General features: G+C 32.3%; 1 protein-coding gene across 1 annotated transcript; it reads left to right on the forward strand.

The window, feature by feature from the left end:
* Window positions 1-268: 268 nt before the first annotated feature.
* LOC134699883 (uncharacterized) lies at window positions 269-3,919 on the forward strand. The gene is made up of 2 exons (XM_063561285.1): window positions 269-495; window positions 3,695-3,919. Exons 1-2 carry the CDS (start codon window positions 319-321, stop codon window positions 3,845-3,847), a joined length of 330 nt encoding a protein of 109 aa, XP_063417355.1. The 5' UTR covers window positions 269-318; the 3' UTR covers window positions 3,848-3,919.
* Window positions 3,920-18,379: the final 14,460 nt, after the last annotated feature.

The raw sequence follows: 18,379 nt of genomic DNA on the forward strand, positions 1-18,379 counted from the left end.
AATGAGATACAGATCTATTTCTTGGCATAGAAACTGGCATTAACATCCCATTCTGACATTCTTAAAAAAGTCACGCAATTTCAAATGGTGTTTGCTCAGTTCTAAACTTTTTTCGTTTGCATTTTGTTTTCTAATTTATGAAATAATTTGGTCCCTGTCCTTACTATCGCCACACTATATATATATATATATATATATATGCAATTTGATTATGACTTTATCTTGTTCGGTCCTCTCATATCTTTTGATAAGGAAATATAGTCTCAAAGTTTGATGTGAAATATTGAACACACAGATAACATAGAACCAAAATACTCAATGAAAATGCTCAAACAAACCACTTCTACAAGTCTCGTGACTATTTGTGTTATTCTCGTGCATCTGTTCTGTTACATCACGTGTGACGAGAACCCTTTAAAAGAGGAGGCTATCAAACTATCCAATATTCATAAGGATATAGACACGGACAAGAATAAAAAATTAACACGTCAGGAGGTAAGACAATAAAACTCGTGTAATTCTAATACTTCCAGTTTCTCTTTTCGTTCTCTCTTAGGGACTTTGCAATATTTATCAAGCATGTAGGACCGGTGCAAACCGTAGTAGGACAAACACATTTTTCATCAACTTCAGGCATAGGGTCACCACTTTTTTATAGGACATTAAGATTTATTCAAACTTGTTGACAATCGAAAAAAAAAAATGTAAACAAGGATTTTTATAGTGACATTATACAAATCCTTGCTATGAATATCCACTTTGTATACAATTTTCAAAATACTCTATTAATTTAAAAGAAAGGGAATAATTTAAATCAAGGGACAATATCTCTTACACTATTCAACATATTAAAATGTATCATATGCTGATTTACCAATTGTTGTATTAATAACAGTACATGTTTTTATTTCAAATATTTACAATGTTACTATTAGTATTCTATTTTTCAAGAAAGAAATTATGATCTTTTTAAAGCAATGGCAGACCTGTTTTTGACTTTGATGCCGCTTTATTTACATTCTGATTAAATCATAGAATTTGATAGAAATAAACCAAACTACCAAATAACCTAACTCTTTTACCAATTAATTTACTAGTAATCCTTAAAGAGGGCAACACACCAAATTACCAAACAACCTGGTATTCTATTATGTCAAAATCCAACTGAGATTTCTAGGGACCATTATGAAAATCCAAGTTGATTCGAAAATTTATAGAAATTTAAAAAAGTGATATCTGAAGTTAGATCCAACTGAAATTCTAGCTTTTTTATCTTTAATTTAATTGAATACTTAAAATTGACAGAAATTTTGTTGAGGCCATATTCAGATTATAGCAAGATTATCAAGTCATCAGTCATTCAGACTTATAACATTAAGTGAAGATGGGACCAAAGAGTGCTGTTGAGATTACGTTGAGTCATATTAAATCTGTTCTTGACCAGTCAAAATAAGGTATTTTTTTCTGACTCTGAGCAGTTTGTAGTGTAATAGGACACATACTTTTTTTTACAGCACTTTAGTCATAGGACATTGAGTTTTTACAGCCCAAATCAGTATAGGACATTGACTTTTTTTTGTCGTAGACAAAATTTGCAACGTGCCCGCCTGCCTGACAAATATTGCACGGTCCCTTAGTATGATGCTGATTGGCTTGAGTTTTCTCACATCGTTTTTTGGCCTGAAATATTTGCCACTGTAGTGTAACAATACCAATCAATCAATTAATCTTAAATCATGTAGTAGTGTGACTGTAATAAGACTAGCACACATCAGTATTTTGCACATAACATATTAACATATGGCACATTTTTTTTAACAGCGAGTTCTATATCAATCTGTCAAGCAGCGAAAGTGAAAAAAAGAGAAAAGGAGTAAATAAAAAAAAAAACTACGAAAAGCAAAACACTATATAATCTATGCCTACCAAAAGTAACTTTTTAATACTTAAATTATTTAATTCAAAACTGATAATAAGTTTTCAGTGAAAAAATGACAGTACCGATGAACTATCTCCTTAGTGTACAGTCCATCACCAGTGCCAGGGCGGCTACATGTAACAACCTTGTATCTCCTTTTCTTTGTATACACAAAACCATTTTATTCCCGAAAAGAAAATGGGTACATGCGCTCAACGTCACACTTATCTAATCTTCAATATAAAAAAGAAGATTTGGTATGATTGCCAATGAGACAACTATCCACAAAAGACCAAAATGACACAGACATTAACAACTATAGATCACCGTACGGCCTTCAACAATGAGCAAAGCCCATACCGCATAGTCAGCTATAAAAGGCCCCGATAAGACAATGTAAAACAATTCAAACGAGAAAACTAACGGCCTTATTTATGTAAAAAAATGAACGAAAAACAAATATGTAACACATAAACAAACGACAACCACTGAATTACAGACTCCTGACTTGGGACAGGCACATACCTAAATAATGTGGCTGGGTAAACATGTTTGCCTGGTCCCAACCCTCCCCCTACCCTGGGACAGTGGTATAACAGTACAACATAAGAACGAACTATAAAAATCAGTTGAAAAAGGCTTAACTCATCAGATGGACAAAAATACAAGTGGACGTGACCGGGTACTTATACATCCCGACACAAAAAGACTCAATGAACAGATCTGAGAGTACTCGCAGTTATCGGACAGCTAGTTCAAAGCCACTAACAACTTATAAAAAAATCAATGTCAGTTGTGTTTTGAACGACAGATGGACCTTAAAATTTATATTTCTGTGGGAGTTACAGTCAAGAAATATAAATTCAATTAATTATTTTGAAAATTGACTTATAGGTAATTGCACGCCGGAACTTTTGTGCTTCATCAAATCAAGTTGACTAGCTTTCACATATGACTTCGTAAATAAGTTCCGAATGTTCCTTATGGTAGTGTACGGTCTTCATCAAAGAGCATACCCATACAGTATCATAGTCTCGCAAAACACAATGTTACGAAATCAAATAAATAAAACCAATGTTCTTACTCATGCTAAATACACCATACCAAAAAAACAAATTAGGCAAACAGCATCACAACGACAAACACTACTTACATTCTACAGACTTGGGACAGGCACGTAAAGAATGTGTCGGGGTTTAACATATATATGATAGATCAACCAACCCTACCTATATTGTAAATATTCATGCTATTAGAAGAGATAACCAACACCAATTGATTTGTTACAATACAGATTACCGATATTTATAGTTTACATGGTTTCTCGTTTCTGGTTTTTAGTATTAGACCGTTTTTTCCGTTTAAATGATACACTAGTCATTTTTGGGACCCTTTATAGCTTGCAGTTCGGTGTGAGCCAAGGCTCCGTGTTGACGACCGTATATGCCGTACTATATGACCTATAATAATGGTTTACTTTTACGAATTGTGACTTGGATAGATCTGTCTCATTAACACTCATTTACCGCATCTTCTTCTATTCATTTGAGTGTTCATTTTTTTTTTACTCCCACTGTATTTCATTCTGTTTTAAGTAGAAATATATCTCGTTGCAAACAAAATTGGTAACAGTATTTATTGTTAATATTTATGCTATTAGAAGAGATGAAAAAAGAAGGTTTGTTATATATCAAATCATATGCAATACAGATATTCATAGGGTTCATTTTTTTTTAAACTTCCACTGTATTTCAGTTTAACCTCATTCTATTTTAGGTAATAATATACCTGGTTGCAAACAAGATTGGTTACAAACCAGATTCTGATTACTTCAAGGACATAGTGGACGGTTTGTTTGAGGAACACGACAAAAATAAAGATGGACTTATAGCTTATGATGAATTTGTTCCTAGGCATGATGAACTCTGAATTCGAGACAGTAAGAGGCAGGGACAGGAACCCGATTTTCTTTTTCTTTTTTTTAATTAGAACTCTCAACTTTGAAAGTTTGAGGACATACTACAATTTTATGTATCCTAGCTGGATAAAATACATTTTGACAGTATGTTTTGATGTGTATTAAAATGTGTCTATTTCATTTTTAAATTAGTCCTATAATGTTCGCCTTTTTTTAATTTTGCACTTCCGCTACATTATATTACGTATATTTTTGCCCATCTCTGTATTTTTTTTATGCAGTTCAGCAGTTGTTCCCTATTCATCCTGTGCCCTTATTTTTTTCTATTATAATACTGATTTTTTGCAATCGGCAATCCTCTGGTGAATCCGCTACTCTCCTTTTAACTTGTAACTGAATATACGAAAACCAAGCCTTAGTATATCTCATAAACATGTTTAACCCCGCCGCATTTTTGCGCCTGTCCCAAGTCAGGAGCCTCTGGTCTTTGTTAGTCTTGTATTATTTTAATTTTAGTTTCTTGTGTACAATTTGGAAATTAGTATGGCGTTCATTATCACTGAACTAGCATATATTTCTTTAGGGGCCAGCTGAAGGACGCCTCCGGGTGCGGGAATTTCTCGTTACATTGGAGACGTGTTTGTGACATTCTGCTGTTGTTTTTCTATGGTCGGGTAGTTGTCACTTTGATACATTCCCAATTTCCATTCTCAACTTTAATATAGCAAAACTAATGTATCACTAGCCTGTGACGTCAACACTGAGGTTGTAAGTTTGAATCCCGACATACGTGGCAAGTGCTCTCGACTCCTATCTTATTTGACCCCGACATACGTGGCAAGTGCTCTCGACTTCTTTCTTATTTGACTTCGATTGTCAGTTTTCCTACCGAAGGTCGTTGGTTCTCTCCGGGCAACCGGCTTCCTTTGCCAATACAAACTGTCGGTCACGAAATACCATAAAAGATCATAAAAGGGCTTGAAGTGGGAATAAAGAGCAATCAATCAATTGTTCATATCCCAACGCGTTGTTTATAGTGATCTAAAAAAAAACTTCACCAGATTTGTTGCTTGAGAAGATGTTAGATAAACCGCTAACCAACATCACAATAACCTTCGGCTACGCTCGCCTTTATTATTGTTTTGAAAAATAGCTATAATGTGTTGTTTTACCCTATCTCTTACTATGATTAACAATATATACATCTCAACAACAAAAATTAACAATTTTTTATAAAGTAAAAGCTAGAGGACCCCTTTTTATGATTTCCTACATTCTTCATATCTTTGTCGAGATGACCTATAAAACTCGCAGACAAATTCAATCCCTCTCCGTGTCCGACTTTCATGGGGCGCGAGGTTTGCAGCCATCGTAGATCAACGGAATATAATGACTAAATTATTCAGGTTAACACTGAGGGTTAACATTCATGTACCAAAACAATATTTTATCTTTTGTTAGTTATTTGCTAAAAGGACATTGAAGGGGCTACGTTGTATATTTACGAGTCATCTAAATAATCCACATTATTCACGTCTGCTTAGCGCAGGGGATAGCGCGCCGGACTTCTATCCCGGAGGTTGTGGGATATAATCCCTCCGTGGACGTCATATTATTTTTCTGTTTTTTTCTTCTTTTTTCTTCTTTAACAATAATTGCTTTGATGTATGACCCATTTCTGTTATTGGTATTAACGTAAATGAGCCGTGAAATGGCATTTTCATGTTTTGGTACATCTAAAAACAAGTGGATATATATATAGTTAACAAATACGCTCTCTTTTTTTTCTCTCTTTTTGCTATTGAGTAATCTGTTAATCGTAGAAATATAATGGATGCAAATAAAACATGAAAACTGTTCCACTTAGCCGAATTAAATGGTGTTTCGACTTTTTACAATTATAAAGGCATATTTTGTTCCTCATAATGTCCAACTCGATCGATGGAAAGGGGGAAGATACATTCCCGTGGGTACCATCAGCCTACTAATCTGAACTGGTTTGTTACCGTGTAATATCATTTCTACTCATGTCCTGTAAATTTAATGTTTATAAAACGTTGAACTATTCGAAATGTATGGAAACGTAGCCACGACCAGTAGGAATAGGGTACTAAAAGGCTATGGATTACTAGGTTTGGGATGTATAAATACGCAGCCACGACCAGTTGGACTAGGGTGGTTAAACATGGTGCTATGGATTACTAGGTTTTGGATGTATAATTACGCAGTCATCACGACCAGTCGGAATAAGGTGGTTAAACCTGGTGCTATGGATTACTCTGTTTGATAGTGAAATAAAAGGTTATTGTTCCAATTTGCATTGAACGTATAACTGGATTGGTCGAATTAATTGTTTTTTTGCTGGCTTCCCGTCTATATAGCGGCTAATATGTCATGCATATATAGGAAGTTTTCTATGTTGTGTCTTGTGAACTTTTATTTATCTGGTTGTCTTTTTCTTTTTAGCCATGGCGTTATCAGTTTATTTTCGATCTATGAGTTTCAATGTTCCTCTTGTATCTTTCACCCCTCTTTTATAGGCAATTTCGGCGGTAGGTTCGTATTAAAGACTTCGAATGTTTTTTTTAATATTCATACATGTTTGTTAAAAAAAATACCTATTACAGTAATTTACGTACATCTTAGTTTTTTCTTCGTTATAATTTGTCTAAAGGCTACGTTTTCTTAAATCGATAAAAAGTTAATTGATCAACAAGTCTCTGGTCAAATAAACTTTGTGAGTAGTTTTAGTACCGAGGGTGTGTCTTGTATTGTGGGTTTTCATTGGTTTGAAGTTTTGTGTTACACATATAATTTTGTCGTCAGACATATTTAAAAGAAGCTAAATATTAGATTAGAATTTGAAACTGTTTGAAAATCCACATATACAAGGTAGATATATATTTATCTCTTCATATAATTTCTTAGATTATTTCCGTTTTATTTTAGTATCGGAACAAAACACGACTTTTAAAAATCTTTTCTTGATATCCCATGAAGACAGCCATTTTCAAAAAAAGGGGTGTGTCCCAACCCAGGATTAAAGGGGGTTCCAACTATATGTCTCCATTCAAATACATTGATCGTCCGGTAAAAAAACACCCCTCTGGATCTGCCACTGGTCTGATATTTGATTTCGATGATGTTATGACTTTTTGCTATTTTGCTATTTTGCTTGTAAAATACGATTACATGTTTTTAAATTAATTGAATGCAGGACCCCTTTAACTCTTCGAACTACTTTGCTTTATTTATTAAATAATTATGAAATTTTGTAAGATGCGACCCCAATTTTAAATTTTTCTTACACTAGTAATGATCACTGGCGGATCTAGAAATTTTTTCTGCCCCCCTCTAAATCCGTCTCTTATCATTTACATTTGTAAATTGAGGTGAAGTTAATTACACTTTTTGCCGTAATAAGTATGTATATATACAGAAACATAGTACAGAGTTTTTGTCGAAGTTAAATTATAGAAGTGAGAATGGAAACGGGGATTGTGTCAAAGAGACAGCAACCTGATCACATATCATATGATATCACGAGGCCATCGATAATTCTTCAATTGGTATAGATATATAAAGAACCAAAAATTTGCGAAAGCAAATTTACAGATCTAACATTGTTGGGTTGATGTTTAGACGAGTTGTATATACATTATGTACACAGCCATGTATCACCATCATTGATGGCGATCCAATGGATACATCTGTTGTAGAGTTGTCACTGACTCAGACGTACTTATAAATATAATTATTTTCTGTGACTGTATATTACATTAATTTGTAGGATCCTTTACTATAGATAATTTAGCTGATCTGTAACAATAACATCTTCATGCCTTATATATCATGTACTGTAGTACGCCGCTAGATTAAAATTGACGTGGAAAGGTAACATACGGCCAGCGAAAGCTCTTTTTTGAGAGCCCAGCTGGTCGTGTGGTCTAGCGGGACGGCTGCAGTGCAGGCGATTTGGTGTCACGATATCACAGTAGCATGGGTTCGAATCCCGGCGAGGGAAGAACCAAAAATTTGCGAAAGCAAATTTACAGATCTAACATTGTTGGGTTGATGTTTAGACGAGTTGTATATACATTATGTACACAGCCATGTATCACCATCATTGATGGCGATCCAATGGATACATCTGTTGTAGAGTTGTCACTGACTCAGACGTACTTATATATATATACTCATTAGTGTGTTAAAGTTACATTCTTAGACACTTATATAATTCAATTTAGTAACTGCATCAGTTTATTTACAAACTGATCCACACCTATATAGATTGAATGTTGATTGTTGCTATTTTTAGACACTATATATATATATATATATATATATATATAATTTGCGAAAGCAAATTTACAGATCTAACATTGTTGTAAATTTGTAATAATAAAAATATATAATATGACCCATTGTCCGTTACTCTGGGTTGATGTTTAGACGAGTTGTATATATATATATATATTATATGTTGTAAAAAATCAAAACAAGATATATTTGTATTAAAGCTTTGTTTTGGCACGAAAAGCTCTTAAGATTGTTACACATTAGCAGAGTCTTACACTGATAATAATTTGACAATTATTAGAGGTTTTAGATATAATAAATAGGAATACAATGTTAAATCAGATTTCTCTATATGAAGATATAGAATGATATGTATGATCAAATATGCATTTACATAGTTATTTCTTTTACATGTAATAACATTATTAGTATACTATGAGGTGTGCTGTCCAATAAAGGAAGCAGAGTAACGGACAATGGGTCATATTATATATTTTTATTATTACAAATTTCTTACTCGATTTACTCTGATATTTCATATTAATCAATTCAATCAAAATCAATCAAATGTTCTTTGTTAAACTTTTTTTTAATTTACTTTACATTATGTTTGAAAATTATGTTATCATTCTGCTCATTTTGGGCGCTACGATTGTCAAATGAAATATTTGTTTGTTTGTTAGGTAATAGAAAAATATGTTACATATCTAAATTAGCACAAAGATGAAATAAAAAATCTTCTCATTCAATATAATCATATTTATTTATGCTAAATTCATGATAAAGGCTTGTCGTTGCGGTAAATGACGGTGATCCTGATTGAATAGGGGAAAGGGACCGGGGAGGGGAGAAGCGTTCAGCTTCAATATGGTGCCTAATTCCCTCAAATTGAAAATGGAAAATGTCAAGTTGCCAATATTTCATGCGTATTGAGAGCAATTAAAACTTTAAATTAAAAGTGCTACAAATTACAAATTCGACAGTCTAAGTCTGGTAACTTTGTGACTGTTTGAAGGACTCCATATTTATACAACGTAGATTTTACTCGATACATCAGTTTGTTTTCGATTTATGTTAGTGATGTGTCAACACACGACTTTTAAAATCTTTTAATATTTTCTCAGGAATTTTAGATCCAAGACAAAAGATTGTCTGACATTGAATTTTGACGAAGTTAATTATGACCTTTTGCTGATTATGTTATTTTGTTTGTAACAATTTTAACGTTCTAAACTATTTCACTTTGTTTTTAAGTTAATTATGAGTATTTGTTAAGAATGCAGAGTGAAGAGTTCACTCTTGTGGAGAGTTGTCTCATTGGCAATCATACCACATCTTCTTTTTATATCAATTGCATTTTTCTCTTTCACTGTAATGATTTAATTTGTAAATTGATGGGTAGTAACACACTATTTCTCGAATTACAAAGAAAAGCGCAGTTTTGAGTGTTTGGAGATAGCAACCCGACCAAAAAACAAATAAAAGCACGAAGCAATTTTGCGAAAATATTTTAAAAGGTACATCAAATTCAATAGAGAGTCACAGACTGGTGAACAATATGTCTTTGGTGTTCATTGATAAGCAGTTAAAATTATTGCATAGATCAAATTTAAAGAAAGGTTCTTATGTAATATAATCATATTCTAAATAATATAAATTATGTCAAATTGGTGACATAGTCTTATCTTTATTCAGTAAATTGGTGTGGTCCTGAATGGAGGGGGCGGGGTCAATATTCTATGTTTTAGTATCAAAGTGATACCTGATTCCCGCTGAAATTGAAAATAAAAATATCAGTATGAAAATACAAAAATATAGAAACGAAACGGAAGTCGAATGTTTAGATGAGACATTCATATTAGTTATATAAAGAATATAGTAAGATGGGCAAGAAATATAAAATAATGGCGGGGTAGCTTGTTCAAGATACAATGATGGGAAAAATTATAAATATAGAAAAATATGGTAGAAAAAATAAAAGAATACAGAAATGAGAAATCCCCTTCCGCAACTACATTTTTTGTGAAAATGTTGATTCATATTGAAATTCAATGTTAAAAAACACCGATGAATTATTGTATAGTGGCAAATATTGCATCCCTATTAAGGTCGATAAAAGCTCAACAAGATGCTACAAATGAGAATGTCTGAGACGTATTTCTGAATCTGTTCGAAGAACCACATGCATGTAAACAGGGTAGATTTTACACCGTCATTTATCACAAGATTATTTTCGATATATCATAACACGACTTTTAAATCCTTGCCCATTTCCTCATGAATTTTGTATCTCCTATTATTTTGATTTTTGGGGTCAAATGAGCGAGATGTTATTCTTTTACAATATTGATTTACTTATTTGTATGTGAAATTTCCAAAGTAGCGACTCATGAAATTTTTTAAGCGGGCTCTTGTAAGCATTGATAAAATATAAAAAAAACAGTTATTGGCCAGTCAAATCGGTATGATTTAATCTGCACGGCTCTAGTGAACCTTATTAACCCGAACGACGTGAGACAAAGCATGGTTAAAAAAGAATTAAAAAAAAACCCGGAAGAATTTCAACAATTTATCAAAAACAACCAAAAGTCTATTTCGAAGAATACTTGTATATTTTGCAATGCTATCAGTGCGACTATTTCTAAGCACTGCCCCATGGTTATAGTCAAATGAATTGAATTAATTTTTTTTTGCATCGTTTGTGGTAGAAAGCAATGCACTCTTACTTTAAACTCATGGTAAATAAGAGTAGACGGGTATCATATATAAACACTTATTGTAATATTGCATGGATAGAAGCAAAACACATTTCATAGGTGAAACTTTTTAAAAATAACTAAAATATAACTATAAAAATAGCAAGTAGTTTTTTTTTTAGAAAAAGAGCGGTCCCCATACTCATGTTTAACATGTAAATGATGATCTAGTTTGAGTCCGACGATACTACTACTTGTAATTTCAGATCATTAAATTATTTTAAGTCTGATTTTCTGTCATTCAATTTTACAACTCATACTGCGTGTCAAGACATTTTCTTGTCTTGTCAATTACTCACTTATTTTGATATTTGCAATTGGTTGGTGGTTTCCTTGCAAGATCTACATGTCTGTCAAATGGAGTCAATCTGAGATCGACCACGTGTCATTGATAAGTTATCAATATTAAGTGTTGGTGGTCAATTACGTATCTCAGATACTATTTGCTATAAGTCAACTATATTTGATGAATATAATGATTATAAGGTATATATAAAAAAGAAGATGTGGTATGATTGCAAATGACAGCTCTCCTCGAGAAACCAAATTACACATAAAGTAACAACTATAGGTCACATACGACCTTACAAAATGAGCAAAGCCCATACCGCATAGTCAGCTGTAAAAGGCCACAAAATGACAATGTAAAACAATTCAAACGAGAAAATTAACAGCCTGATTTATGTACATGTTTGTCTGACAGGTTTCACCTGACTATGAGCTAAATTTTATGTTTTATTGAATCAGGTTTAGTTTTGTGGTTTGGTCTATCAATTAAATTATACTAATAGGGTATATTTTTCGGATACTATAAGCAATGCCACTATATATTTGGTTCATTTGGTTCTAAGTTGGTCATGTGTGATTGACAAATTTCATCTGACCTTGACCTCATTTTCATGGTTCATTGGACAACTTTTAATTTTTGTGGTTCGGTCTATAACAGTAACTAGGTAGCAATTGGGTCACTACATTTGGTGTTTGGAATTATATTTTGGTTTGCATGTCTGTCTGTCATGTTTTATATGACATTGACGTCATTGTTATTTTTAAAAAGATGCAGATTTAGAAGGACAGGGGGTGAGCCTACCTGAATGAGCTTGATATATGTTAGATACATAGACTATATAGACCTTTTACTTGTGAGTATCACCCACACGTTGGCCTGGTAGTGACTCCATCCTAAACCCCAAGGATTCCAGCAATCAAACGTTTAAATAAATTGTGTAAAACATTGAATGATACAGACAATGTCTTTGTAAAGACTTGCATTTCCTAACATCTATATTGTGTTTTGTTATTTGTAGGAACTTGCAAATACAGGACTGTTTTGAAAGGAATAGAAATAAAACAGAATGACTTATTATGACAAAAGATAACAAGCCATGCATAAGTGACAGAAATTTGGTTGCTGAATGGTAAGTTAATTAAATCTATATATATATATATATATATTTCGTTATGGCTTGTACTCAATTTTCCCCTCATGTGTATATGAACCGTTCATCATTTTTCGACTCTTTAAATTCAAGAGTCTATACTAAATTGAAGTACATTATCTATGGCCTTCCAAATACCGTTTCGATCCCTAACATCACTGAAGAGACAGTAATGGTCGACATCCGTATATGGTGTACAAACTTTTGCACTTCATGTTTGTGTCATACTATCTTTTCCGCAAGTTTGTTGTTTTCTGTTAAATATTCAATTAAAATTAAGATCCGTTTTGTTACATCTTGTGGTAAATTTATTTGGCAATCGTTAATGTCAATCAACTGGGTTGAAGAATATCACTGGCTCGACCTGTTAACACTGGATACTTTTAATTTGCAAAACACTCATTTGCAAATCTGCCGTCATCTCTCCTTAGAGCTACAGTGTCGTGCATATAATTTAAATGTGCTGAATTACACGGGATTCAATAATTTCATTGCTTTTCTACGGTCATTATTATATATATTTTGTAATTTGATTTAGAAAAACATGGGTTTTTATATATCCCATGGGACAGTGGAAAATCCCTTGGGATTGATCATGATCCCATGGGATTTTAGTTACACCCCATAGATTTTTTTTGAGTCCCATGGGACAAAAAAAAAATCCAATGGAACTATAATTATCCCCTGGGATTTCAAATACCCCATGGGACAAAATAAAATCCTATGGGATTCAAATAATGAATAAACAATTATGTAGAAAAACATGGGATTTTCAATATCCCATGGGACAGGGGAAAATCCCCTTGGATTGATCATGATCACATGGGATTTTGGTTTCACTCTATAGATTTTTTTGGAGTCCCATGGGACCAAAAAATCCAATGGGACTATTATTATCCCATGGGACAAAATAAACTTATAAGGGATTCAAATAATGAATATACAGTAATGTGTATGTTTAAATGAATTATGTTTGATAGTAAAAAGTTTATCATATATATATGAATGTATTTTTTTTCCATTTTGTCACAAACATGTTTTTGAATTGTTTATATGACTATAAAGATTATTATTATTTTTAAAAAGTATAATAATATTTTAAATCAAAAAATAAAATCCTTTAACTGAAATAAAATGATGACATGTTTAAAAAAGAGAAAAAAACATATCGTTTTGAAATCTTTGTCTTGTTTCTTTTCATATTCTGACAGAAATTGTTTTTGACAAAGCACAGTTAATAGTGTATTCTTTTCATGAGGTAAAGTTTATCTGTGTTATAGTTTCATTGCGATACATGAATATGCACACTTTGAATTGTATACCCTTGCGGTGTTTATGATATCACATTTATATTTGCCAATTTATGAAATAAGCTCTTTTCCATGTAATTTTAGTTTTGTTGTTTCAGCTTGCTATGCACAATCATTCAGTCCAGTCCCCTATACAAGAGTCAAGTAAATAAATTATTCCATCCAGTAGAATATTGGGGGCAATATTCCTACAATTCTTAAACAAATATTTTTTTGCAATCTGTTCTTCAAAGATATTCCTTCGTACATCTTTATTGGATGGAGCGATTTACATGAGTGGACAAAGCAAGTTCATTTAGACCACAAAATACTAATATTTTTTTTTCATTCGTCGATAATTACGTTTTTGCATTTACATGAATAAGTTTTTGTCCATCTATGATCATGATGATATTACTCCTTCTTATTTATTATGTTGAAATGTCCACTTTATTACGTAGGAAATAAACACATTCCGTTTTTATATATTAATAGAAAAGTCACACTATGTAGAAAATATCAACTATATAAGTTTTCTCTTCAGTATTGACCTATTGAATGATGATCATGAAAACCAAGATGTCTGCATGATCTACAAGTATTCAAAACTCAAAATTATAAATGAAGAAAAATTCAGCAATAAAATGGTTAATTATCATGTTTATGAACATTTTGATAAACTTACATTTGAATATTAATTGTAAGTACTCTTATTTTACTGCTTTGTGTATATGGTTTTCATATCAGTTGTATATTGCCTTGTTGCAGTCTTTTGAGTTAAGCCAATTGCAACAAATGTTGACAGTTTGTTCAAATGATGTGCTGTTATAAAAACCACTATCCCAGGTTAGGGGTTGATTGAGTGCTCACAAAATGTTTATTTAATTAGTTGTTATTGGCTTTGAATTAGCTGTCAGTAACTGTGAGTACTAACAGATCTGCAAGTTGAGTCTTTTTTGTTGAAGGGAAAGAATAAACTTCCAGCCACATCCGGTTTGTGGTTTTCTGCTTTAATTTGTTGCATTCAAATGAGTTAATAAAAAGGAGAATGAAATCGGGAATTTATCAAAATAACCTGACTCAAGAGCAGAAAAAAACCCCTTTAAACTGATTTTTATAGTTTTTATATTGAACTGATACTTGCACCACTGTAATTAATTAGAGGATGATTTGGAGGCAGCTAACATATTAACCATGCCACATTTTATAAGAGTCTGTCCCAAGTAAGCGTGTTTTTCAGTGTTTGTCAATTGTTGCTATATATCATATTTGTTTTTTTTCTTGTTTATTGTTTTGTGCAAAAATCAGGCACTTAGCTTTCGCCTTTGCATTGTTTTACATTTGTTATTTCATGGCCTTTTATATATTACTATGCAGTATAAGGTTTGCTCATTGTCGAAGGCTGTACAGTGAACTATTTTTGTTAAATCTAATGTTATTTGATCTCTATTGGATAAAAGTTTCCGTGGCAATCATACCGCTTCTTAGTTTTATATCAACCTGGCTATATTTCACCTGTCCAAAATCAGGAGCCGCCTGTACATAGTTCAGGGGTTAATGTTGGTTCACGTCTGTCAAAAATATTTTTTCATAAATCGTTTTTATTTTAAAAATTAGTCTGGTATACTAGTATTTGAAGTTTAAAATGATGTTTTGTTTCAAATTTTGTTTGTGGAGTTTTCTTTTTATAGATGACTATATCATGTATCGGGGATGTGTTTTCTCAATATTTTCAGGTCATTATTTGCCTCTAAAAAGATATTGCATTGCTTACATCCGCGGGTGGATAGTTTTCTCACTTATCATACCACATCTTATTTTCATAATAATCATTTCTCAAGAGCATTAACTTTTTATAGAAGTGGACTTGCCATTTAGGTTTTGTTAACTTCTGTAAATCTTTTTTTGTTGATAATTTCTTTTGTTTATAGTTCCCCTTTATCTTTAATGTTCTTGCCCTACAGATAAAGGGCTAAACATTATCCTTTAATGACTTTAACTACTATAACTTAATAAGTAGGCAACGGAGTATTTGCACATATCTTGTCTTGCTCCCCATTTTTACTGATTAATATTATCAATATTCTTTGAAAATGAAGTGTTAGTTATATTAATCTCGGCAGTCAGACATCTTCGTATTTTTATATGACACCTTGCAGTCATTCCGTGCACCAAAATAAGTAGATATATGCTTATAATATCTGATAAAATGACAAAACCAAGAAAACTTTGACCAAAGAACCCTTAACTTCGTTTACGGTTATAGGAATCTGCTAGACAGACATGTACACATTGCAATCGTTACATCCACCAAATATAAGTTACCTGTTGTAAATGCCTTTACCAAGTCAGGAATAGGACAGTTGTTGTCCATTCGTTTGTTGTGTTTTATCCTTTGATTTTGCCATTTGATTAGGGACTTTTCGTTTTAAATTTTCCGCGGTGTTCAGTATTTTTGTGATTTTACTTTATACCTGTTGCTTAGAGCATAATTATGACAAACTGACAAATCAATGCGAATCTTTTATTGACAAATGAACCATGAAAATAAAGTCAAGGTCATATAAAACATGTCAGACAGACAGGTGCATCTTACAGTCATTCCATTCACCAAATATAGCGGCATTATTGCTTACAGTATCCGAAAAATTGACCAAACCACAAAAACTAAACTTTGTCCAATGTCCTATGAAAATAAAATCAAGTAATTAAGGTCAGACGGATGCACCTTAAAATCATTCCATAAATCTAACAAGGTTGACCTGCTAATTTAAAAATAAGAAAATAGAAAACTGACAAAAAAACAAAAAAATAACATTGAGCAATGAACCATGAAAATGTGGTGTAGCTCGAATAAAACATGTCAGACTAATATGTACATCCTTAAAAAATGTCAGACACCAAATCTACTTGAAATTTTGATACAGTATAAGAAAAAACTGATTTTATCCATCGGATCACCAGCAGTGATGATGATACAAGGCTGACAATACATTCTGTACATATAATTCGTCTAAACATCACACAAAGATGATTATAGAAGAGAACAAGGTCCATTCTTATTAAATAGTTAGATACATTAATATAACATAGCTTTAAATCAATTCTGATAGCATAGTATTAAGCACATCATTATAGAGTTCCATTAATAGTACATACTTATAGCACAGTACTAAGTACATTTTTATAGCGAGAACTATGTCCTTTCTTATAAGATAACACTAGGTAGATTTTTATAACATCGTACTAGTTCAATACATATACCATTCAACTAATTACTAGTACATTATAATAGCAAACTGAAGGTCTTTTCTTATAGCATAGAACTAAATATATTATCATAGCATTCCCCTAATTACATTATTAAAGCTGAGAACCATATCAATTCTTATAGCATAGCACTAAGTACATTATTATAGCAAGAACTAGGTTCATTATTATAGCATAACACAAGGTAACCTGTTATGACACAATACTTGGTCCATTCCATTATAATTCCATTGAGTACATTATTATACCATAGCACTAGATTCTTTCTTATAGCATAACACTAAGTCCACTGATAAAGCAACCCACCAAGTACATTATTATAGCATAGCATTATAGCATAGCATTTCGATTACTCTTATGAATTCCACTAAGTACTCATTAAGATGTTTGAGAAGCACTACCCTTTCTCTACCAAATGTGGAGGAGACTGGATCAGTCATCTGTGTTAGCGAAGCTGTACCCTTACTCAATCACATGCATATGAGACAAGCTTGGGTTCTCAATTAGGTGCATATGAGACAAGCTTGGGTTCTCTACCAGAATGAGAAGCTGTACCCTTACTCTTTCACACAAAGATGACAATGTATCCGTACTCATTTACATGTATGAGGAATTGTATTGTAACTCACTCATTTGAATGAGATACTTGTAATAAACATATCAGATGTATCAGTCTGTTTCAGTTACATGTCAAATATATACCAACTTGTACATTATCAATTCATTATCATAGCAATATATAGGTCACTTATTATAGCATAACACTAGGAACACTATAATAACTAGTGCTAAGTGGTTTCTTAAAAATTTCAATAATTACATTCTTCTAGCATAGCACAACCCATGATTATAGAGGAGAACAAGGTCCTTTCTTAAAGAATAGCACTATATACATTAATATAACATAGCTTTAGGTCAATTCTGATAGCATAGTATTAAGCATTTCACTATAGAGTCCATCACTAGTACATACTTAAAGAACAAGACTAGGTACATATTTATTGCGAAAACTAGGTCCTTTCTTATAAGATAGCACTAGGTAAATTATCATAAAATCGTACTAGGTCTATTCATATACCATTCTACTAAGTACTAGTACATTATAATAGCAAACTGAAGATCCTTTTCTTATAGCATAGCACTAAATATATTATCATAGCATTCCCCTAAGTACATTATTAAAGCTGAAAACTATATCAATTCTTAAAACATAGCACTAAGAACATTAAAATAGCAAGAACTAGGTCCATTTTTATAGCATAATACTAGGTAACCTGTTATGACACAATACTTGGTCCATTCCTATATAATTCCATTGAGTACATTATTATACCCTAGCACTAGGTCCTTTCTTATAGCATAACACTAACTCCACTGATAAAGCAACCCACCAAGTACATTATTATAGCATAGCACTAGGTTCATTATTATAGCATAGCATTTCGATTACTCTTATGAATTCCACTAAGTACTCATTAAGATGTTTGAGA

This window comes from Mytilus trossulus, unplaced genomic scaffold (genome assembly GCF_036588685.1).
Source record: "Mytilus trossulus isolate FHL-02 unplaced genomic scaffold, PNRI_Mtr1.1.1.hap1 h1tg000085l___fragment_1__unscaffolded, whole genome shotgun sequence".
Classification (NCBI taxonomy): domain Eukaryota; kingdom Metazoa; phylum Mollusca; class Bivalvia; order Mytilida; family Mytilidae; genus Mytilus; species Mytilus trossulus.